The sequence below is a fragment of the Diachasma alloeum genome, unplaced genomic scaffold, assembly GCF_001412515.2.
Source record: "Diachasma alloeum isolate Michigan unplaced genomic scaffold, Dall2.0 Dall_scaffold_00558, whole genome shotgun sequence".
In the NCBI taxonomy this organism is placed as follows: domain Eukaryota; kingdom Metazoa; phylum Arthropoda; class Insecta; order Hymenoptera; family Braconidae; genus Diachasma; species Diachasma alloeum.
In genome coordinates, this window is record NW_021680690.1 from 123,072 (window position 1) to 147,743 (window position 24,672).

The following is a 24,672-nucleotide window of genomic DNA, read 5'->3' on the forward strand; positions in this document are numbered from 1 at the left end:
CTTTTAGGGAATCGACGTGCCTCAATTTTTATTGTACTTGGGTTCGGCATTGTCAAGGGTTCATGATTGATTCATTTCCTGCACGGAAAAATATATATTCTGAAAATTATATATTTCATTAATGGAATTGGCCTGATTTATATATTTTTTGTATATTGTTCGATGGGGGTTTTTTCTTGTGTTGACACACGGAAAAATTTAATGAAAAAACTTGACGAATTCGTTAGAAAATTCTGTTCGTTTTCTATTGAACTTATTCTCTTCAGATATTTCCTCTAGAAATTCTTCCGCTGAAATTTTTCAAGTTTTCTCATTTGATTTTTTACATGAAAAAAGAAGAAAAATATCAATAGAGTGAAGAATATCAATAGTTGGTAAAATTCTATCAACTTTTTCCATTTAATTCTATCAACATTTTCCGTTAAAAAATTCGCAATAAAACTGCAGAATCCATCAATAGAAGTTCAATAGAAATCCAATAGATTTTTCTATCGAATTCGCTAAATTCGTCTACGATATTTTGTGTGAAGAGATATTGAATTAGTTCAAATCATAAAAATATTAGTTAATGTTTCATGGGATTGAGGGGATGAAAAAGACGGTTTTATCCATCAAATTCTGGAAAGACAAAATAACTTCACCCATAATATTAAATTTTCATTTATTGTCAAGATAGAAACAATTACATGTCTAATCTCCTGATAAAACAATAAAAATACAATAATTATCAATAGAGACTTAACCATACTCAATATGTACAAAAGAAAATGAATCGTTTTACCGATTATCGATTAATAATATCAATGTAAAAACGACACATACACACCTACCGTATGCATCATTAACCCACTAACTGCTGAGTTAACTCAAATTAGCACAATCTTTAGTTGAATTTTAACCTCATGTTAATTGCATTAATAATCAATACCTCACTCTCAATGATGAATCAAGAAAAAATGACAATAATTCACCTAGTGTTCCTCATTTGTTATTTTACAATGAAAATAAAAACGATTGAAACAATCAAACCACTTGTCCTCCCCCATTTTTAATTAAAGTCGCGATAATGACGTTGCGCAGTTTCGTTGAACAATAGATTTAGAAATAAAAATATCCGATAAAACATGTGTACGAAGCTGAGCAACATGAGACGACTCGAATAAACAATTAATTTAGGTTTTAGAATTATAACAATAACAAGATTTTAATCATTTTCCCGTCCACGCGATGATATCTCCATCTCTGTAATGACAATTTTCACTGAAATTGAACATTTCTATTCATTTTCATTAACATTATATGTAAGTTTTGGCACGAAAATGTGTGACACAATTGTTAACCGCATCGTACTGAGCCCAATTAGTATAAAAATTCATACATCTATATATATATATTTGTAACAATGACATAAATAAATAGGCGTCGTACAGATGACCAGAGTGTGGTACTCTCTCAGATATTGTCTTTAGTTATGGCCGGCGCTTCGGCGATTCATAATACCATATTATGAAGCACGAAGGCTCTCTATAAACATTATTCGTCCATTTGTGTTTTTTTCTTCTTTTTCTTTGCAATTTTCTCTAATACAATTATTTGGCAACAACGAATACAGTTGACTCTCACAGCGAATCAAAGTTAGAGTCACGATCGCTGACCTGAGAACAGATAACAATAATTTAATTACTTGATTGATTGTGATTAACTAAATTTATTTCTAATGGTTGAGGATAAGGAGATGAAATTGATTGAGTGAAGCTTCAGGGAACTTTGAGTTGTTTCCTAATGTCTTTACGAGAGGAACAAATTCCTTTTTCCGGATAGACTAGCGTTCACACCGCGCCGATTTACTTGTGGTGCTACTGCGCAGGCTACTGCGCAGACGCTCAGAAATTTTCATTTTCATGTTGATAAATTTATATACGAAAATAAAATGAAAATACAATAATAATAATAAAAAATAAATAAAATAAAAAAATTAGAAACATACGAAATAACAATAGAATCCCCTCAATTAAAAATTATCAGAAATATTTTAACAGATTACAACACAACTTGAAGAATGGCAACTGTCCCCATGAAAAAAAACTTATTGAAAAAATGACTCACCGCTCTGTCTGGATTATACAACGGCGTATGCCGTAGTCTCAGCGTGCTCCCCAGGTCCCTCTCCGCTGTGATGGGTCCCTCACTGGCGCTGTCCCTGGCATCCCTAGTGTCCTTAGACCCCCGGCTATTCTGTTTCCCCGAGTTTTCTCCATCGTCCTCCGCCAGATCCAGTCTGATAAGTTTCGTCGTCGCCTGAATAGTGGTGCCCTCGCAGGACCTAGCCAGGGTCGACGTTCCGTCCTGATAATCCGCACTCCTCAACGTCTTCAGGGTGGAGGGCTCGAGGGTGCCCTCCCCAATGGTCGAATCGTCATCAGCCGCCCTAGTAACCGTCGCCGACACCTGGAACCCAGCACTCACCAGAGCTCCGTTATTCGGAGGACTCCGGACGACCCTGATCGTCGACTCCTCGAAGTCCCTCTTCAAGAACTCCTTCGTCGTGCTAGCCAGACTCTGTTTCCTGTTACTCCCCTCAAGATAACTAATCAACTTGTGTTCATCAGCTGAAAACGACGTGATGGGCTGTTTGTACTGCCCCTGGCCCATCGACCTGTACTTGGCCCTGGGAATCATGACACTCAGTCCCCTCTGGTCCTCTCCCCCCACCTCCCCAGGATACTTGTTCTGATGATGTTTAGCGTAATTATGCCTACCCTTTCCCGCCTTCTGCTCCTTCGGCGGAGCCGGTGGTAGCGGCGGCACCGGGGCATTAGCCCTCGGAGGAGGCGGCAGAACATGCGGTACATGATGAGGAATCGCCAGATCCGTCACACTCCCTTCACTACTGGTATCCCCTCCATTCCCACTCGAAATCATCGCGCGTTTATCCCCGGATAGCCTCCCCTTCTTCAACTTATGCGCGGACAGCCTCGGGGCCCTGAAGCAGGCGAGGGCGAGACACACCCCCAACAGCCCCAGGAGAATGGCCCCAGTGGTGACCAGCGCTATCAGCAGGACCTTCAGGTTCACCTGGCAGCGCTGACCGCTGTGCCAGGGGAAGCACTCGCAGACCTCCTGCCCGTAGGAATTACCGATGCAATTTCCCTTGTTGTTGCACCTGGGGCAGCCCAGCGGCGCCTGCGAGCACATCCTCCCAGGGTACGACGGGTTCTCCGACAAGTCTGCCCACCCCTCCCTGCAAGAGCACTGGTAGGACCCCCGGATGTTGAAGCAAGCGGCATGAGGCGAGCAGTCGTGGTGGGGGCCGCCTTCCTCGGTGGAGCACTCGTCGAAGTCCCGGGCGTCGATCATCGCGAGGTTCGGCGACGCGAAGACGTGGGTTCCCCCCAAGGAGTAGTTACTCGACATCAGGTACTTCTTCATGGTCTCCTTCAGGGTGGTCTCGTGCGCGTTGTCCGTCAACTGCACGTGGAACTCAACCTCCGCGGGGTGATCCTCGGACTTGTGGAACCTGGTGATGACGACGCCCCTGTAGATGTCCCTCAGATCGCTCTGCATCAGCGTGCGGTCCAGGGCTTCTCGGGTGGACGACAGCAGCCGCTTGAACCCTGACGACGACGTGTTGTTCAGCCCCATCTTCTCGTACTTGATCTCCTCCCTTCCAACCCGCTCCAGGGGGAGTTTCATGGTGTACGTGTACGTCGGCTTGCAGGGGCGATCCGGGAACATCCTGGCGAACCCTGGCCGGCAGACGCATCGCGGGTTACCCGCCACCGTGGCGCACACCTCGGACTTGAACCCTCGACACTCGGGCTTGCATTCCCGGGGGTTCGGGGGGTGCGAGACCGACGGTACCACCGGCGCCCCGAGGATGCCTCCTGACAGGACCCTGTGGATCTCATTGCCCCCTGCGTCCTGCTCATCCCGGGAGACCTCCTCCTCGCTGCCGTACTCGGCCTCCACTTCCTCAGCCCCCGGTGACGGTGGGTTCTGGTCCGACATCACCACGAAGATCGAGTCGAGGTTGTCTGGGGAGTTGTAGGTGTCGTAGACACTCGCGGTGGACTGCGCCGGCTGGAGGACAGTCGTCACCGAGGTGACGACAACACTCGTCGGCCGCAGCAGCGTCTCCGTGACGGTCTCCACGATCGTCGACGTTATCGTGCTCGTCAGGAGGAGGGTCCGCGTCGTCGGGGGCGACCCCACGACGGACGTCTCCGTCCGGGTGACCGTTAATGTCTTGAAGTGAGTCACCGCCTTGGGCTTCATCTCCGTGAAGCTGTCGACGTGGACCTGGGTGGACGACCCTCGTCGCACCGACGTGATATCGACGATCCTGGAGGTGGTGGAGTTGGACGCGAAGTGGTTCAGGGACTTCGTCGGCGTCGGCGAGATCCTGGGGGCGACGGTGTGACGACTCCCCTCGAGGATCACCGACTTCCGACCGAACGCCGGGTTCACCCTCGTGATGTGCACCTGCGGCCTCGCCGATGACGCGGTGATCTTCTTGTGCGTCTCCCGGTGGCTCGGCGACGTCCTGATCCTCGTCGGCATCACCAGGGTCGTCAGGATCTGCGTCGGCTGGACCGACACCTTCGACGCCATCTGCCTCGTTTCGAAGGGCCGCACCGTGTAGACACTGATCAGCTCCGGCTTCCTGGTCTCCGTAATCGTCTTCATGAGATCAGACACGTCGACGACAACCGGCAGATCCACAGTCCCGTGGACGATTGGAATCGTCGACTCGACGTCCTGCATCACCGGGATGTGGCTCGTGGCAACAGCCGTCCCGATCTGAATGGACCCCGAGACCGCGATCGCGGGTCTCACGGTCGCGATCTCAATCCTCGAGGACTCGATCGCGGGTGGTGGCGGCACCATGTCCTGGGAGAGCAGCTGCACCAGGAAGGGACGGGACTTGGTCGGCCTCGGGTACGTCGGGGGCACCATCGAGTAACTCGGTTNGGGGGAGGGGGTGGTGTTTCCCCGACGACCTTGTTGGTGTCCTTCAGGGGAATGTACTTGGGGGGCGGCCGCCCGTTGGCTGACGTCAGCGAGACCGGCGGGGGCGACATGCCCAGGACCCCAGTGTCAGCTGGTGGAGGTTTGAGGTCGTCATCCTCAGGGTTCTTCGCCTCCTGGAGGGGCTTCACCTGCGGCGGGGGCATCATGTCCTCGGAGGGGACCTTCGAGTCGACCCTGTGGTGGCTCTGCTGCTTCTGCTGGTGCTGGGTCTTCGGTAACTGGGGAACGTGGAGGGCGTCGTCGTCGGCGGACGCGAAGTTCGTCTGGAAGGCGGTCTCCAGGGTCTCCGGGGCCTTCTCCTTGTTGATGTGCATCGCCGGCATCACGATGGGTCGCGGGGGCCTGCGGTCCTTGGGGAGTTCCGGGTTGCTCTTGGTGGAGTCCGAGGAGATCATCACGGGGCGGGGGACGCCCGGGGGCTTCGTGATGATGTACGGGTAAGCCGGGTGTGGGCGGGGCGCTAGGTTCGCTGACTGCTCTGGCTTCCTCAGGACCTCGGTGTTGACGTACTTCTTGTTCGCTGGGGGATTCGGCGGAGGGCTCGGGTGAGCGCTCAAGTACGTCGGGGGGACTTGCGTCAGGTTCTTGCGGGTCGGGTACGTCGGCTGACTCTCGTCGCCCCAGTGAGACGGCGGGCGAGCGTGACCTCCGGGCGGGGGCGGCTCCGGGTAGGTCTGGATGGAGTCCTCGGGGTGATCTGAGGATGTCCTTCTTGGAGGCTCCGCCGGGGGCTTCAGGTCGATGGTGTCGTCAGGGGGGAATTCGTAGGAAGGCTTGGAGTCGAATTGGGGGACTGGAACTCCCTCGATCACTTCGTAGTCGGGGGCGTCCGTCGGGGGCTCCTGGGGATGCTCCACGTGGTCCTGATGACGGTCTTCGTGGCCTTGGTCATCGGGGGAGTCTTCGTGTTCCTGACGTTCATCGTCTTCATGAATTGTGGGAGCCTCCTGGCTTCCCGGAGGCACCTGGACCTCGTAATCGTAGAAGTCTGATTGTGTGTTCGATCCTTCACCAGCAGACACTTCAGTCGATGGAGATTCCTCTGGAGTCACCATATGACTCTCCTCGATCTGGAGGACTGGAGCAGGGGAAGACGTTTGCTCCTGTTCCTGTTCTTGTCTCTGTCCCTGCTGTTCTTCTTGATAAATCTCCTGATTTCCTTGAACCTCCTGTTGTCCTTCCTGTCCTCCCGCCCCACTGTAGTACTCCATCGGCCTGTCTTCAGACTCCTCCGCCGCAGAGTCGATCGTCTTCTCCGTCTGCGTGCCAGACCAGTTCTCAGGCTCATTCTCAGGTGGCAGAATCTGCCCGAAACTCTGGATCTCTGGGGGACTGATGTCCGGAGGTAGCTGCACCACTTGGGGCTGCTGCGGGTGCACCACGTGATGGTGGTGGTGGTGAATGTGGGTCAAGGGGTGCTGGTAGCCAATCGCCCCAGTCGGCAGATTCTCCTGAGTCTCTTTATTATTATTACTGCCCAATTTGTGGAGGTTCTCGATGGGAACCTGCGGATATTTCGGCGGCTGTGGCCTCCCGGGGAACTTGATCTTGGGGCCGTGAGGTGGGTAAGGCCTCCTGACTACCGCAGGCCTCGGACGGTGCTGCAATCGAGTCTTGTGCCTGTCGCTCTTCCACTTCTGCTTCAGGACCTCGTTCTCCAACGTCTTGTTGATCTGCTTCTCGTGGCTGTGGTAGTTGTACCTGTGGAAGTTGTGGGTAGGGTACTCCAGGGTCGGTGGCTCGCTCCTCCTGGGGGGCAGGTGCTCGATGTTCACCGGAGGCTTGTGGTAGTCCATCCTGGGGGGCGGGGGAGGCGACAAATCCACGTAAATCGAGCCCTGACTGATCTGGTTCTGATTTCCCTGGGGTGTTTGCCTCAAGTGCAGGTTGTCGGGCGAATGGTGCACTAGGATCTCCGTGTGCACGTGCCCCTGGCTCTGGCCATGGATGTCCGGGCGCTGGATCAATCTAATGTCAGAGGGCGTCTTCTCCGGCTTGACGATGTCGTAGAAATTCCCCTGGATCTTCGAGTTTGAGATCGGTATCGTGTGGACGAAGTTATTCCCAGGAAGCTTGAAGCTCCCCGAGGGGTTGGGAGGGGGCAGCATGTAGTGCGAGAGGTTGTCCTCGAGTTTATCGATGCCCGGACCCACCTCGGGCTCGGGGTACGGCGAGGGATCGTCGAAGTACTGTCCACTGATGTGCGGTTCACTCGTGTCCCCGAATATCAGGGCTTGTGTTCCTCCCTGGGGGATGACGACGTTGGCCACTTGACTCGGCTGGATGTTCACCAGGAGGGGCTGCCCCGTCGACCTGTCGATCACGTGGGGCACCTGGTGGATTATCGGCTCAGAGGACTCGGGCGACTCCGGGCGTTTAGTCGCAATTTGCTCGCCGTGAGAATAGCTCTCTAAAGTTTCTACAGTCACGATCGGATCCTTCTGCGCCCACGGCGGCCTTGACCCCTCCTCCGGGCGGTGGTACACGTGGGGAAGACTGTCGATTCTCGACGGGGTCGGGGGCGCCGAGGGCGGGGGAGGCGGCAGGATTATCGGGTCCTTGGAGCTCCAGGGCTTCCGCGATTTATCGGACAGCCACTGGGGCTCCTTGTGGTTTATGTTGGGGTTCGCGTATTTCTCAATGTTCGGTCGACCTGGGGGTCGTAGCAGGGGATCGTTCTCCAGGATATCGTGCTTTGAGGATGTTCGCGGGGGGGTTTTCTTCGTCAGGAAGTCAGAGATCTTCTTCTGGGGGAGGGAGGGGTACGGCTTGGGCTCGTCCTCGTCCCTCAGGACCTCGAGGACTGGGTGCACTGGGATGTTTGGCACTGATACCGGCGGGGGCTTCAGACCACCCACCTCCCCGCTGTCCTCGTACGTCTGCGGGGGGCGCGGCGAGAGCTTTCCCGGCTTTCCGATGATGACGTCACTGTTCGCGGTTATTATCTCGCCTGGGGATATCGGGATCCCGTCGACCAGACTCGCGGCCACTTTGTGCCTCGTCTCCGGGATGAAGTTGGGGTTTGATAATTGGGTGACTATGTTCTGACTCTCCGCTGCCTCGATGTCCCCGTCCGCGAATTCCGAGACGGGGATGTAGATCGGGGACCGCTGGGTTGTTATTTGGCTCAAGTGATTGATATTACCGTTAACGTTTGCATTCGCGTTTCCGTTTTCGCTTGGCGGTGGGGGTGCGGTCGTCGGGAGGGCCGTGTCGTTCCGGCGGTTGGGGGGGGACGGCTTTCCCTGGAGAAGACCCGCCATCGCGGTTATCACGGGACCGAGGGCGGACAGGCCGTTGATCCCGAGGGAGCCTAGGCTCAGGAGACCGGATACGGGACGCTCCGGACCGTCTTCCAGGTCGGACTGGACCTCGTCCGTCTCGGAGGCACTCACTTCGGAGTCTTCCATGTCGTCGGTTTTGTCGGTATCGGGGTCTGGATTTACGCCGGGGTTCGAACCAGAGTCCTCTGGGGAGACACGAAAAGTGAAACGTTTTTCATGATTTTTTTTCTTTTTTCTGTCACTTCTTTTTTTCATGATTTTTTTTATGATTTCAGAGGTCTTGAAGGGGGATTTTCAGAAGTCTTGAGTTGAGAGTGAAAGTGGTAATTTGGGAATTGGAAATTTCAATTTAAACCTTGACAGTCTTCTGTTCAGCCATTAAAATTGTTTAATAATAATTGGAATTGTTTCAGCTGTGGGAAAACTTTTTTAGACATGATATCAATTTCTTCTATGATATCAATTTTTTTTCTTTTTTCTGTAACTTCTTTTTTTCATGATTTTTTTAATGATTTCAGAGGTCTTGAAGGGGGATTTTCAGAAGTCTTGAGTTGAGAGTGAAAGTGGTAATTTGGAAATTGGAAATTTCAATTTAAACCTTGACAGTCTTCTGTTCAGCCATTAAAATTGTTTAATAATAATTGGAATTGTTTCAGCTGTGGGAAAACTTTTTTAGACATGAAATCAATTTCTTGTAAAATTGTGAATATGAAGAAATTTGTTACAATTTCCAACAAATGATTTTTATGCTGGAAAAATGAATGTTTACAAAATATTTATAGAAAATGCTCATAATTTGCAAATATTGCAATTTTTTAATTATTTCGTCAATCTTCCTCCGAACTTTCTAATTTTTTTCAAATTCTTAAATGTTTTCAAACGGTTCAATATCGAGATTTCAATTCAGACCAGCAAAGTTTAAATGATAAAATCATTGTGAAATGTCCGGAAAGTTGGGGTCAAATGGGGCTCGACATTCTTAAAAATGAAAAAAAATTAAAAAATGATGCAAGATCCCTATTCTCTGGAGTATTACCTGGAACTTCACTAGTGTGTTCCGACGAAAGATCCAGCGAAGCCGAGGGCGCCGGATGGCTAGTAGTAGACGACGGATAGATCTGGTCCTCGTCATCGAAGAAGATTATCGTGGACCCCGTGACGATGTTCTGCACCGGGTCTGACCGATGAGTCGTCGTCAACAGATTCATGTACCCAGAGTTGAGCAGACTCGGGGCGATCGACTCGGTGACGACGTTCTCCACCACGTGGGAGCGGGAGGAAATCGTCGTGGAGGTTTCGCCGTCCGCTCCCGCCTGGAGGAGGGTCGTGAAGTAGGTGAAGGTCGTCAGGTAGGTCTTCGTGGCGAAAATCTTGATGGGGTCTGAGTTCGCTGTGGAGGTCATTGGGGACGCATCCTGAGGGGCCGACGTCTTCTTCGGGACCTTCTCCACGGTGACGTCGGTGGAGGTCGCCACGTTGGTGCGGACCACAGGCGTCCCTTTCTCGAGGTACGTGTTGGCGTAGGTGTAGGTGATGTAGTAGGTCTTCATGATGTCGGTTAGGGAGTCCTCGGGGCTGTCCAGGGCGGTCAAGGTCGTGGTGACGCTGGTCGGACGGGGCGGAGGGGGCGCCGACTCGGTGATAATTAACTGAGGCAGTAAATCAGGGAATGAAGACTGATCACATCCATTGTTTCGTATCGAAACGAAATATTTATTCTATGTTATTTAAGAATCTAAACATAATTTGAAAAATATTATTATGAGATATCACACTCTATTATATTATTCAAATTATGTTTAGATTCTGAAATATAAAAATGAATAATATTTATCAGATTGTGACGTGAGAGGTTTTCTACCTCCCTTAATTGAGTCACCAGTCGACTCAAAAACTTTTGCTCAACTAGCTACGGTCAGAGCTCACGCGGATTTCTCTCAAGATCTAACGTGACGCGACTAGGATAGGATTTGATTAGGTATTCTTCGTATAAAACAATCGAGCACCACTGTTACATTAATAATTGACAGTATATTGAATAGATAGGTAAAGTATAAAATCAACTGTTAAATGGGTTCGGTTTCGACGCGGATCTACTATAGATTTTTGGCTAGGAGAGGACGTCCGTCCATCTTCAACTCCTGCCGTACTCTGCCCTATTCCAGAGCTTCAAAGTCGTTGCTGGCCGAAAATGCTAAATAAGTGTTCTCACGGTTTTTCTAACTAACACGGCCATATGTCCATCACTGACAATGGCTAAGACAATCAAACAGCTCCATTCTGAGAAGCTGGACTCAGGTGTCACCGTGAGACTGCTTATTGAGCATTTGGGACTTTTTCTATCTAGAAAATATTAATTGAATAAAATCGACGTGTGAATATCTCCACACGTCACAAGATATTATTTAAATTTCTCAAATATTCTTATATATTATAAAATTATTATAATATATAATATCATTATTATTATTAATTAATTTACACTGAATTTCGTAAAGTTGTGAACTAATCCATGATTATTCAACTAAATTGTAATATTTGAGTCTCTCGGGTAAAAATATTTGCTCTTAACGAAATCGAATTCTCTGTACTGCTTCTCACGATTTCTCGTCTGGGAATTGGTATTACATACTTCCCAAACTCGAAAACTTGAAAATCACTACAGAAAAATATTGTTCCTGGGCTGTTGCGATGGGGTTTTTTTACTTGGGGTAATTTTGGGGTAAAAAACCCCATCGCAACAGGCCAGAAAAATACTATTTAACATACATTAACAACTCATTTTCAAAATATAACATTCCCAAGTGATGGAATGGATCAAAAATGTATTGTTATTGAGGAGATACTCACTCGAGTAATGGTATCACTCATTGTCGCTATTTTCGTCACCCCATCCTCGACGAATGTCTTCTCGAGAAGCCTGGTGCTGAGATAAGTATTCGTTTGAGCTGGTGAATGCGACTCTGAGGGCTCCAGAATCATATCCAGGTAGTGCTGGGGTGCTGTCACTGTATTGGCAATCACCTTCTGACTGCTCCCAAGGGCATCATCCGCGTTGGGATGCTCTGCGTTGAGGGTCAGGTATGTGTAGGTGGTTTTGAAGACCTCTGTTCTCAAAGTGGGAGAGGCTTCTAGGGTCACTGCAGCCGACTCAGAACCCGGCTTTCGGTGACGCTCCTCTGTTGCTGTGTTTGCTACCACCTGGACAAAGTTGATGGGACAATCATGGCTGACTCGAAACGGTTTTACTACTTGTTCTAGGAGAAATGTTCCCCGGGACCACTTCGCTACTGAAATGATGAACAATTTTCCGGCGAACAATTTTCCTAGCGAACAAGTATCTGGGCACCCTTGTCTGTCTCAATCACTCCTAATTTTACCTGTTGATCGGTCGACACAATTGTCGTTCCATCCTTCGTTATTGTATTTAAATACGTGAAAGTTGTTGTGCAGGTTTTCGTAACGAATTCATTAGGATCCTCCTGAGGCATCATCATGACCACAGCATCCGAGAGGGTCAACGTCGGCTGAGGATTGGAATTCTCCCATCGTAAGGCCGGCGTTGGCCCAGCGACAATTACCTCCACCCCATTGGACATAATCCTAGTCGCCAGGTTGAGGCGTCTACCCTCACCCTCTTCCGGCATTTTAAATTCTACATTAGAATTTCCTGCTGCATCAAAACTCCCATTAATCGTCATCGTCAATCGTGAAACATTTCTGTATTTCCTCAGTAATTGATCATCCGTTTTGCTCATTCATTTATTCTAAAGAATAGTTTATATACAACTCAAGTCCGATCAAATGTACAATATTTACAATAATCCAAGAGATTAATTGAAGACGAGAAATGGAAGAGAAGAAATAGATTTATTCAGTCTTCAAGGAATAGAAAATGTTTTGTACAAATTTGTAGTGAGGGGTGAAGAACGACGAGTACAGTAGACTCTCGCTAATTACACGCCCACTCTCGGCCACTTTATCACTTTCTTTTGTCTTTTGTACGTAAACACAGAAGTCCAAATAATTTTATTCGAAAATGAAACTATTCATTCCCTCTCATTTTTCTGAGAACTTGAGTCGGCAGTAGTTGAGGAGTGGGGGCCGGTGGAAAGTTGCTAATTTCTTGGAAATGGTACCCCTACAGCCCTTTCGCTGAGCAACTAGCGAGAGTCTACCGAATTTTACGAATATCTTCGAAGCTAGTGAGTTAAAAAAAAAATTTCAAGACACTTTTTTCGCAGACTCCGTTCGCTCTCTGGATATTTTCAAAATAATCCTCAATTGTGGACTCGCCTCCTGCGCTTCACCCCTTCCTCACCAAAATTAACCAATCGAAAATAATTATCAGAGGAAAAAAACGATCTTTGAAGAGTTCACTGGGGGAAAATACTTACCAATTTCCAAATGATCAGTCATAATGGTCCTGGAGCTCGTGGAATCCACGTTGGTGGAAGGGGTAATTGTTATGGGGACAGTGAGTGTCAGTGTCGTAACGCGAGGTCTGACTGTCGTGGAGGAGGTCACCTCGGTCTCCAGTCCATTCAATTTCGTCACAACATAAGTGTAAGTCCTCAAACGAGTGGATGTGACAATAGTTTCTGAGAAGACAACTGTCGGTGTCGCCTCGACGCCTTTCTCCTCTACTTCAACATCCCGAGAGGACGATATATCGGGGATATTGAGGCGCGAGAGGGAGAGGTAGAGCTCGTCGGAGAGGCCAGCCTCAATTTCCTCGGGGGTGGGGGAGGAGGAGACAACGGTTGTCGTGTTTGGGGATGCGTCGGGTGGTCTAATTGTCGATGTTGGAGTTATCTCTTCCGTAAGGGAGATGAGGGACTCGAGAGGGATTACGGTGAGGATTTCAGAATCGAGGGTCGATGTGGGCGAGATTTCGAGGGAGGACTCGAGGGGGATCACTGTCAGATCATCAGAAGATTCTGTCGTTGATGATGAAACGGAATCGTTGGAGAATGTTGACTCTGGGGGGTCTGGGGATGGCGAGGGCTCTAGGGAGTCCTCAATCGTCAGTTCTGTTGTTGTTGGAAGGTCTTCCTGCGATTCTTTTTCAACTTCTTTTCCTTCTTCGTTTCCTCCTTGCTGGTGGTCTCCTTGCTGTTCTCCATTCTCTTCAGATGATTCATCTTTGACTTCCGGAGGTAAAGTTTGCTCTTCATCCTCTTTGGAGGATTCCTCTTTGACTTCCGGACGTGAAGTCTGCTCTTCATCCTCTTTAAACGATTCCTTTTTGACTTCCGGAGGTAAAGTTTGGTCTTCATTCTCTTTAGACGATTCTTCTTTGACTTCCGGAGGTAAAGTTTGGTCTTCATCCTCTTTAGACGATTCTTCTTTGACTTCCGGAGGTAAAGTTTGCTCTTCATCCCCTTTAGACGATTCTTCTTCGATCTCCGGAGGTGAAGTTTGGTCTTCAACAACCTTCACCGTTGTTTGTTCTTCAGATTCTTCAACTCCAAGAGCCGTAGTTTCTTCTGAAACGCTCTCCGTTGTTCTCGCAGTAACCGAATCTTCAGAAACCACTTCGACAGGCTTGAGAGTAGTCTTCTCCTCCAGAATTTGATCGTTACTCAAGGTAGTTTGTTCAGGGGACTTCACGTCTTCATCCTCTCCATAATCCTCGTCTTCGTCGTCTGAAGCGGGGAAGAAGAAGTGGTCGGTGATGATGACTGGAGTACTCTCAGTTGTGCTCGCAATATCTTCAGCCTTTCCTTCTTCAGTCTGCCCGATTTCTCTGCTGGCTTCGAGAGGAACCTTCGCAGTCTCATCGATGTCATTAACCAACCGACCGTCATTCTCACCACTTCCTGGTGTAGTTCCCTCAGTCTCATCCTCACTCTCGTAGTCCTCCTCGCTGTCCACAGAGCTGGAAATCCCATAGAATCCAGTGGTGATGATAGCGTACGTAGGAGTCGGCGTGATAATCGGTCTCACATTAACCAACTTCTTCCTGACGACTCTCCTCGGCGTCGTCCTAGGCTCGACCCTGGCCGTCGGCTTCAGTTTCCGCGTCCTCGTGATAGTCACCTTGTGCCTCTTAGGGACGTCAAAGTCCCCAGGTTCGTCGTAATAATTCGCGTCGTAGTTCGAAAAATAACGAGACCTAGCAGCCAAACTGCGAACCCTCGTAACGACAATCCGTCTCGGGGCAGAAGTCTGCTGAATTTCCTCAGCGACTGGTGATGGTTTTGCGTAGGTAACGAGTGGTCGTCGTCTCACAACCGTGTACTTGTGCTTTTCCGTGGTTCTGACAATCGGAATTCTGACAACTTTCCTTCTAACACCAGGATAGTCATCCAAATCAGCATCAAGCTCATCAATCGGATACTTTTGGCCAAAGAATGACTCCCCAATAGGCTCATCTGAAAAGAGCGACTCTCTTCTCTTGTCTCTTCGTTTTTTCCCCACAAATTCGATATTACAGTTTGTCAATCACCAAAGGGTTTATCCGTTACCTCCGTTAAAGGGGCAAACAAGCTAAGGCAGCGATAAAAGCGTAATGGTTGTTTTTCCTTTCAAATTTCCCCATTTTTTCTGTTTTGTAGCTTTTGTTTTGCTATCTCGTCCAATTGATGCATTGGACGCTTTTTCGGTTGTCGTGTGGGCGCGCGTGCGGCGGGAAATGAGGGGGAAGGGGAGGATGAATGAGTTCATTGTGTGAGGGAATTGGGATCAGAGCATTCCAATTTGTTAATTGATTAATAGTAAATAGAGTGAGGACAGGAGAGCGAGATGAAGATTTCGACGAGTGATAAGATTAACTTCGAAAGGAGTATTAATTCTTAGTTATTTGAGCCTGGAAGCCGGACATTTTCCTGTGGAGCTCCAACAAATGAGTATTCAAGAACTAGTTGAGACGGAATTCCTCGGTTTCGGAAGATGTTCAGCTTCGAGTTTTGTCTTAATTTAATTATAATGGGAATGAGGGAACCGGGTATGGGATTCAGGCACGGATAGATGTGGAGATGTGCCGTCCTACGTCACCCACAACGCTCTCAAGACTCTGGGTGGGTGAATGAGCGTTGATGGACTCTTCGCTGGGGCTGAGCCTGCTCAATTCCGCCCCGGAATTGGCGATTAGCGATGGAGGTATCGACGGTTGAACCTGAATGAGGTCCCTGCGCTTTCTGGAGGCTGTCGAGTCCTCGCCAACTCTGACTGTCGACAGAATTGTGCTGAACTCCCCTGGTCTCTTCCCGGAGACGTAGAGAGTCACGACACTCGTTTCAAGGGTCTCTTTTTTCTGTAGTTTCGCCCGCTGTTTCACCGGCTTGTCGAAGTCTTCAGCGTCGAGGGAAGGCTCCTCCTCAGGTCTGTAGTCCAGGTCGGCAGGTTGGTACCTTCGTTCAAGCTCCCCAGGGAGAGAGTTACTCTGTGTGAAGATCGGCGCCGCTGCGAAAAGGGGATCTTGCAGCTGAGGCTGTTGCGGGAATTGCGAGGCCTGCGGCTGCTGTTGAAGAAGCAAGAGAAGAGAGTTTAAGTTCGCGTTTGGAAAAGCCGCGGTTGGAGTCACCACAACTGTATCTGTGATAAACTCTGTTGCTGTGATGACATTGGTGGAGGAATCCGTGAGGGTCGTGAATATCTCCTTTCCGCGAAAGGTCAGGGGAATAACTGTACTCCTCTGCTTCGTGATTGTAGTCACGTAAGACGTGGTTCTAGTGTTGTAGCTGGTGGTTGGCGTCACGTCCGTGGCGGCGCCACCGGCGCCGTTCGGACCGAGTAGTGCGTTCTGTCCGCCCAACTGTCCGAGAAGCAATTGCGACAGGAGGATATTGGCGAGGGGGGCGTTGCCACCCGGCAGTGCTGCTGGAATCGTCGACACGACGTTCTCAACTGAGTAGATCGTCGACGGAACGATCAGGGACTGTGAAACTCTCCTTCCGTTGACTGTCGTTAAGGTGTGGGACACGCGACTAGTGGGAGTTGTGTGGAGGAGGAATCGCGTTACTTCCGTCTGACCATTCAGGTTCACCGCGGACGACTCGGACGCTATCACGAGGAGGGGTAGGCCATCCCCGCCGTTGACGGTGTTGTACCTCTCTGGTCCCAGGACTTCGATACTTGGACTCGCGGTGATGATATTCCGGTGCTCTGTCACGCCATTCGTGAAAATTGGGATCGTCGCCTGGGTGGGAACGTAGTGAGTCACTGTGATGGTCCCGTCGTCCTTGTAAGAATAATCCTCTTTGGATCCCCGGCCTCTCTGAGTAACTCTTCTGCTGGGGCTTCGTGCTCTGGTGGGGGCTCGCGATGTCGAGCCTCGCCGGTATTCCGCGGAATCCGTTCTTCTGGTGGAAGTTCTGACCCGTGGACTGTTCGATCCCCTCAAGTTCCCTTTAGACGCTACTGACGTTCTCTTGTAACTACTCGGGGATTTCTCGCGCAGGGTGAACTGCCGCCCTGAGGATGTCGTTGGGGTCGGCTTCACCCGGGGGCTTGCCGGCCTGCGACGGGACTTGGAGGCCTCTGAAGACTCCCCAGACGAGTATTTCTCACTGCTGGTTTTGGGCAGCGGACGGGCTGACGATGTCAGAGGTCGCGTTCTACCGTTGAAGGGAGATCGGTTTGTCTTTAGGGACTCGTCATTGCTGCTCGAAGTGTCGATGTCCGATCTGTCCTCGGCGGATGCCAGTGTCCCTGGTCTTCTGTATCTGTTGGTCTGGTAGGACCGCAGCTGACTCGCTTGACGCCTGACCCTTCTCCTTTGGCCGCCAAATCTGTTTCCGTAGGCCTGTCTCTGGGGCGCGGGCGTCGTCGTCGTGGCGATTCGTCTCCTCTTGTTGTTCTCCGATCCTTCGTAGTCATTATCAACAATCTCTTCTACTGGTCTTTCATCGTCGAAGTTCTTGTCCGTGATGCCGGGCACCTCGGTAGTCTCGTACTCTCCGCCGTCAGGGTCGGTTGTCGGTTGATTGACGAAGTTGCGAGGGGGGAATAATCGGTTGTTCCCACGGAATCTGTTGTTCAATGGCGGAGCATTGAGGGACCGAGCATTTGAGGCTCTCGCAGGTGACGTCGGCTTGGGGGTCGTCGTTGTTCTTCGCGTTGGTGGAGGTCCTCGAGACAACTGATTCGGTCTTCTGAATCTCAAGAGAGGATTGGTAGATCTCCTCGAGGACTCGGTCGTCGTCTTCACTGGGATCGTTGTAATGGTCTCGCCGAACTCATCGTCGATGGTGGAGTAAGGTGTCTCGTCAGTGACGAACGTCGTCGCAGTGAACTCGTTGGCCTCGTCCTCCTGATCGTCCGTTCTGTACGATTGCGTTGGATTCGCCGACTGCGGTGATCTGGGAAGCGTCGATGATGGTCTGATACCCCCGCGGAAGCCTCTACTGGAAGGCCCAGGGAAGCCTGAGCTTGATGATCCTCTGATTAACGGTCTGGCTGATGATCCTCGAATGGAGCTAGGACCTCGTCGGTTTACAGAGAACGTAGGAGAGGGAGCGATTCGCGATGACTGTCGTCCTCTCGAGTTGGCAGCAATCGACGAAGACGCTTGTGGCGGAACGCTAGAGCCCCGTCTCCCCGAGAATCGTCTCGAGGAGCTCACAACTCCAGCAGCTGCAGCCGACGGCGTTCCTCTTCCTCGCGACGATGCAAATCTGTTGCTTTTGGTACCAGCCAGTGTTGCTGTTATCGTCGGAGTGATGTCCGTTCTGGTGATGGTGGTCGCAGCCTGCGCCCCCTTCCTCTTGGGGTTGAACGTCGGTCTGCTTCTGGACAAGAAAGGACGAATGACGGGGGTAAAGGTGCGCTTGCGACTGGAGAACGTCAACCTTGATTTCTTCTTCGTCTTGCCATCGTCGTCCTCGCCCTCCTCCTCATTCTCCTCCTCATCTTCTTCGTTCTCCTCCACGTTTTCATCCTCATCCTCGTTATTGCTGTGATTCTCCGGTATGGAAGACTGAATGACAGCTGGAGAAGGCGCGAGCACGTCGGGGGCTTTCGTAACGTCAGCTGACGAAGTCGCAGTCGGTGAGATCCTGTCGGTGGAACCCAGAAGATAACTTGAGGTGCTCTCGATGATCTGGGCGTACCTTCCCTCGATATTCGTGCCGATCACCTTCGACTGGTAGACAATCGTTGATCCGTTGGTCTCGATTTGTCCCTTTATGAGCCTGACGAGGCCCGTTCGGTGACGCTCCTCCGTCGGTTTCAGCTGGAGCTTCTTGTCTGCGTCAATCTTCGTGCTCGAAGTGCTCTCTATCACCTTGGCATAGAGTCCGTCGATCAGAGTTCCCAGCTGACTCGTCGTGAAGTAGATGGTCGTCACTTCGTCCGCCTCGACGATGCTGCCTTTATTCAGGGACAGTACTCCCGTTGGAAGAGCCGGAGTTGCTGTCAACGATGGTGTCGTAAACACAGGAGCCACGACCGTTGGAGATGAGTGGGACTCCAGGCTGGTTGTGCTCTGCACCACCTGCGCGTACAAGCCGTCAATGTACGTTCCATAAACGTCCGTCAGGTAGTGCGTCGTAGTGCCGTCGTCAACCGCGCTGGATCTAATCGTTGAAATCAGACCAGTCTTGGGTTCCTCAGCGATCTTAGTCGGCGCTATCTTCACGGTTCTCGCCTTCTCCTCGGTCTCCAGCTCCTGGACCTTCGACACCGGTGATCCAATCGCTCTTCCTGTGGCCTTCAACACTTCCCCGGGATACGCAACACTCGTGATCGTCTCCAGCCTCGAGTTAAGGACTGTCTCGTTACCGATGTATGATGTCGTGAAGTATGTGAAGGTCGTGTAGTACGTCGTAGGGTCTGGGCTGATGGTAGAACTCTCCACTACGTCGGCCTTGGTCCCTTCGGGTTCAGTGACGGCGTACACGACGCCCTTTTGGGCAGTTGCTTTATCATGCTGCATCACTTCGTTATCAGTGATCGCTTTCTCGGTCGCCAGATCTTCCTCGTCGGTGTCCGGTCTGTAAGTCATGATGACGCCCAGCTGAACTGTTGGTGTTGGCGACACTCCGGGTGTCACGATGTTGCTGACAGTCTCCTCTCGGCTCGTGGTGATGGTGTCGCCACCCTTGTAGAACGTCGTCCAGTAGGTGAAAGTTGTGAAATACGTCACTGGGAGGGTGCTTGTCGGCTCCACCATTTCCATAGCCGGCGTGGGCCGGATCGTCTCGGTGACGATGTTAGTCACTGTCTGGAGCCGCGACACTACGTTACTGGCATCTCCCTTGTACATCGTGGTGAAGTAGGTGAACGTTGTGTAACTCGTCCGCAGGAGGAGGGTTGGGGCGGGCTCGACGTCGTGATGGTTCGACTCGGAGAGCTCCTGATCCTCGAACATCGATCCCACATTTCGCTTGTCCATCGACGGCTCCAGGAGTGGACCGTCGCTGGAGCTCGAGGAAGACACGACGTCGGTGATCATCGAGCCCAGAACTTCACCGTCCTCGAACGATGCCTCGGTGACGTCGTCAGGGACTTCAGTGGTGATGGGAATCGTCGTGGGTTCTTCTGGAGCTGGAGTCGTTGTCGGAGGGTGGACGGATTCCTGGACCTTCTTGGCGACCTTCAAGGCTTCTTCTTGGGACTTCTGCTTCTTCAGCGCTTCGAGGTACGCGAGGATCTCGGGCGGAGGAGCTGGCTGACTCTTCGGAGTCGTCGGGGTTGGGGTCTCCGTTTCTTCCGGAGGGGGCGCCACAGCTGTCGGCTCGAAGGGCTCGGTCACTATGTTACTGAAGACTTCGGTTCTCGTTTCGATCTCCGTCTCATCGTCCACGAAGATCGTTGTAAAGTACGTGTAGGTCGTGAAGTAGGTCTTGGTTTCTGCCTTCAAGGTGTCTGGGACCAAAGTGGATACAGGGCTGGGCTCCAGCTGAGACATTACGTCCACAACCACGTCCTCCTCATCTCTCGGAGTTGTGAACGATGGCTCTGTGGTGATATCCTCAGTCGTCGTCAGAATATCTTCAGACTTCTCGATGAAGTCAGATACTGCTGTCGTCTTGGGGATCTCCTGGACTTTGGTGGGTGTTATGATGACGTCGTCGTTGAAAAGGCCAACCACATCCCCGGAAATTCCATCAGGGCCGATTGTCTGGGTAACTACATTCGTCTCGACGACCTCTCGACTTGAAACGCTCGAAGTACTCTCTTGGAAGAAAGTCGTCAGATAAGTGTAAGTGGTGTACAGCGTCTTGAAGATCAGCTCAATCTCTTCGCGCTTGGTTGTCGGCTCGTCCTCTTCCCCCTTGACACCGGCGATCTTTGAATCGGCTGATGGGGGCGGCAAAGTCGTAATACTGCTTGGGCTGACGCTGGCCGAACTAGAAGCAACTGCGCTGGGAACCAACTCCGTCAGATAAGTCACCTCCGACGAGACGACCTCTCGAGATCTGACAGATGTCGTCGTCAAATCCGCGTTCGTCTCGTCTGGGATGAAGAATGTTGTGTAGTACGTGAACGTTTTGTAAACTTCCGAGGGAAGCAGCTTCGTGGAGAACTGCTGGGGCTTGCCCTCCTCTCCCAGACGATTCCTCGTGTTTCCTTTGATGCTTCTGCCCTGAGGGTCGACGATATCATTAGGGATTTCTGGATCCATCGGCGTTGTCGTCTCAACCTTCATAACCGTGATGGAATTGACTTCCTCTGGGACGTCTTCTACCGGAGTCGTGAGCTCATTCTCTTCCGGCGCAGCAGTCTCCGCGTCCGTCTCGGACAACGGAGTTGTCGACTCTACCGTCACGAACGTTGTCAGACTGTCCTCCGTAGCCTCTGTCTCCTCCGGTCTGCTGGTAACATAGTCGTCAGCCATCGCAGTAGCTTCATCAGGGAAGAAATACACGTTCGAGGACGTATGAATGATCTGCGCGTAATTCGTCCCGATGTATGTCCCGAAGATGCTGCTCTTGTAGTGAGTTGTGGTGCCGTCAACAGCTGTCGTCGAGTCAACGACTTTGAGAAGTCCTGTCGGCTTCATCTCCTCAGTCGGCACCAGGAGGATGGGCGTCTGCTTCGTAGAAGAGCTTTCCTCCTCCTGCTGTTGCACACTAGGTCTCAGGCTCTCTCTCCTCGAACTCCGACCATTGATGGCTTCCAAAAGAGGATCACTCGTCTTGTCCTGTCCGCGAAGAACATTCGTCGGTTGAATTGAGATCGCATTTCCATCATCGGGTCTCAGCGTAGCGTCCCCCTTAATCGTCGTGGCGGCTCGGCCAACGGCGGGTGGCGCCGTTGACGGAGAGAACACGATGACGGTGTCTCCAACGGTCGTAGTAAAGTCCGCGAACCCATGGTAGGTGACGGTTGCCAACGGCTTCGTCGGCTCTTTCTTCTGACTCAGGCGGATCGCCTGGGGCTTGAAGATCTTTGGTACTCTAGGTCTGTAGCTTCTGGCCTCTGTCTCCTCGTGGTCGTAACCACCGCCGATTGGGCCCTGTGCACCCGTCAATTCCTGCTTGACGGTGTACGTCGGCAGGTTGACTCTGGGCTTGGCTGGCTTGAACTTCTGGTGGTCGTTGAACTCTCGGCGGACCTCGAAGATGTCGTTCTCCCGGTCGGACGAATCGCTCTGGGGACCCGACGATGACGAGGAGGAGGAGGAGGAGGAGGAGGTGAAGGAGGTGATCTCCTCTCGAACTAGTGGTGTCTCATCAACAACACCGTTGAGTACCTTCCACTTGTCCTCCACTCTCGATGGATACACTAGGTAGGGACTCGCCGACTCCGGGGCTAGGCTATCTTTGTCGTAGAAGACGCGACTCGAGGTCGCTAGGATTCGGGTATAGATACCGTTATCCAGGGTTTTACCCACCACCTGGGTCGCGTACTCTGTACTGGCGCCGTCCACGACGAAGGTTCGCGCGGTGGACTCTAGTAAACCTACTTGAGGGACTGACCTTGCTCGGCGCTCTGTTTTATGGATCGGGTATTTTTGGCGGTTGATTTGAATGCGGTTGGGGGGCGTTCGTCGGGTCGTTAGTGTCGTCCGGTTGTCGTTTGTCGGTCGATTTTTGTTTAGGTGAGTTGTTAGAGGAGGTTGACGGGCAGACGTTGGAGGCCACGACGTTATCCACAGTTGTTGAAAAGAAGTTGAAGAGACGGGGACATTGGCACAGGCGGGAGCAGTAGTAGAAAACAGATAAAAAAAAAACAAAAAAGAAAGAGACGAACGTTAGTACAGAACCCTGTATAATATAATACATTTTTTTTATTTCATCTCCTCGTTTTATTGTTCTTTACACGTTGAGGAAACTTATTTGGTTGATATCAATGTACAAATATTAAATTATCGTAGAGGGTTTATTTATAGTGTTTTAAGAGGGAGTGGGAAAGTGGTGGATAACAGGAACGAAATTCCGAAGAGAGAATTTGGCAAAAATTTGGAAGTGAGTGTATAAAAAAATTATGAAACATCTTTTTCAAAGATGATTTTATTCAAAAAATATTCATCATTTTTGTTGATCGACTTTTCTCACCACTTCACCACTGAAATAATTCACTACCGAAGGAGTAAAACGGTTCAAGTATATCTCGCAATCTAAGACAGATAGCAAAATTTCTGTCAGAACCTTTTTGGTAGAGCGGATGAAGATCTACAAAAAAGATTATTATGAAAATTTACCTATCTCTCTTAGATTCGGAGATATTCCTCGAAAATTCAGCCAAGTTGACTTGAATCGTTTTACTGCTTCGCTACTGAATATTTAAAATAGTTTTTCGTAATTTACAAGTGTCGTATTTCATGACTCCTCAGTGGATTCGTATCGGAGCAGACAGCAAGTGTGTAATAAAATGATTGAAACGTGTGTTAAAGGAAAGTCTTCACTCATCAAGTTTGAACAGCCGCATTGTGCGTCAACACGATGCACCACACATCAACATCATGAATAGTTCAATGGAGAAAAATGTAATCGACGATTAATCGTGAAAGATCATGTTAAAATGGCAAAATCATCGAGTGAGAGAAATTGTTGAAATCATCAGCTGAAGCGTGAGTGTGAAAACAGTGTGAAATAGCGAAGAAATAGTCAACGAAATGGAGCGAGTTATGAGAAATTTATGAAACTCAAGCGATTGTCTGATCTACCCTTTGTGTTGTAATAGTTCGTAACTCCGGCTAATTAATTACCTCAGTGATATTTCCGCTGACACAAAATGTAGAGCAGACGAGTGAAATAGGAGAGAATTAGGGGGTACTGTACTGCTCGATAAGAATACTAGGTTCAACGAAATTAATCCGTTAATGGATTTTTTTTTATATTCGGGTGAAGTTTGTGGGTCGCAGCCAGCGGACTACCATGCGCATCAACCTTTTGTCTAACCATGCAGCGAATTTACTACTTCGAGGGAATATGGACTTACCGTATTGCTCGGCGGGCCTTGCGTAATCTCTTCCATCATCTGGAACAAAAGATAATGGTTCAGGGGTGATGAAACTAGCGAAGGAATTTTTTAAGAATCGATGAGACTGATTTAATTGGGGACAAATCAGTTTTTGAGAGAAAAATGTTTCTATAAATATTTTTTCGTTATGACAGAATGACTCAGTTTTCTTCATCAACTATTTATTTATTTATTCATTTTTTATTTTGAGTGATGATAATTATTCACGATCAAATTTATGATGCATCACTCGCATGGAAAAAACATTTTCTCACAAAAAAGATAATTTCGGTTTACTGAATTGATTTTTTTTTTTTAAGTTCCTTTGGGTTCATGAATAGTATCGCTGATTCCATGTATTTAAAATAAATAAAGCGATTCCATGTATTGATTAAAAAATAACATTCGCATCCTCAATTTATTTAGTGCATTTAAAAAAGGAAAAAATTATTTTACTGAATTAAAAAAATTATTCCGTAAAAATTTATCGAAAAATTAAGTTTCGTTGGGTTAAAAAATAATCTCAGTATCCCAGATTTTGTTGATTATTTTGATGATACTGTTCAGAGTAATAATAACCAGATATAAAAACGCATTTATTCATGAGATTATTATTATTATCGACATGAGTCAGTCAAAGTAATGTAATTAAACTGATGTCGTAGTTGAGTCGCAGAGGGGCCTCGGCGTTATGAACAGTTATCTGACCGACTCCTCTCTTGACGCGGGAAAAACTCGGTTGCGCATATTTCTACTATTGCGGGCGCAAAAGTCTGCACTAAACGTCTGCCCTGTTACATTTATTTTTCGACGAGTGCAGCATGAATTTTATGGTGCATCTCTGAACATTCCAGGGGTGTGTGCGGTCTGCACACAACTTCGGTTATAATTTTCTTTCGAGTTGAAGGAGAGAAAAGGAAGCGAAATGGAAATAAAACTAAGCTTTACACTTTTTTAAATTGTCTATTTAGTTCGGAAACTGATAGCTTGGGGGGGGGGGGGG

The 24,672-nt window shown here is 49.5% G+C and overlaps 1 protein-coding gene across 1 annotated transcript in view; it reads right to left on the reverse strand.

Annotated features, from left to right (window-relative positions):
* Positions 1-677: 677 nt before the first annotated feature.
* Positions 678-24,672, reverse strand: part of LOC107043276 (mucin-17) — a 50,916-nt gene continuing 26,921 nt past the window's right edge. Inside the window, 8 exon segments of the mRNA XM_015264702.1 lie at positions 678-1,655; positions 2,110-4,968; positions 4,971-8,550; positions 9,390-9,964; positions 11,166-11,516; positions 11,696-11,988; positions 12,713-14,657; positions 15,310-22,196. Coding sequence (XP_015120188.1) covers positions 1,620-1,655; positions 2,110-4,968; positions 4,971-8,550; positions 9,390-9,964; positions 11,166-11,516; positions 11,696-11,988; positions 12,713-14,657; positions 15,310-22,196 — 16,526 coding nt within the window. The 3' untranslated portion in view covers positions 678-1,619.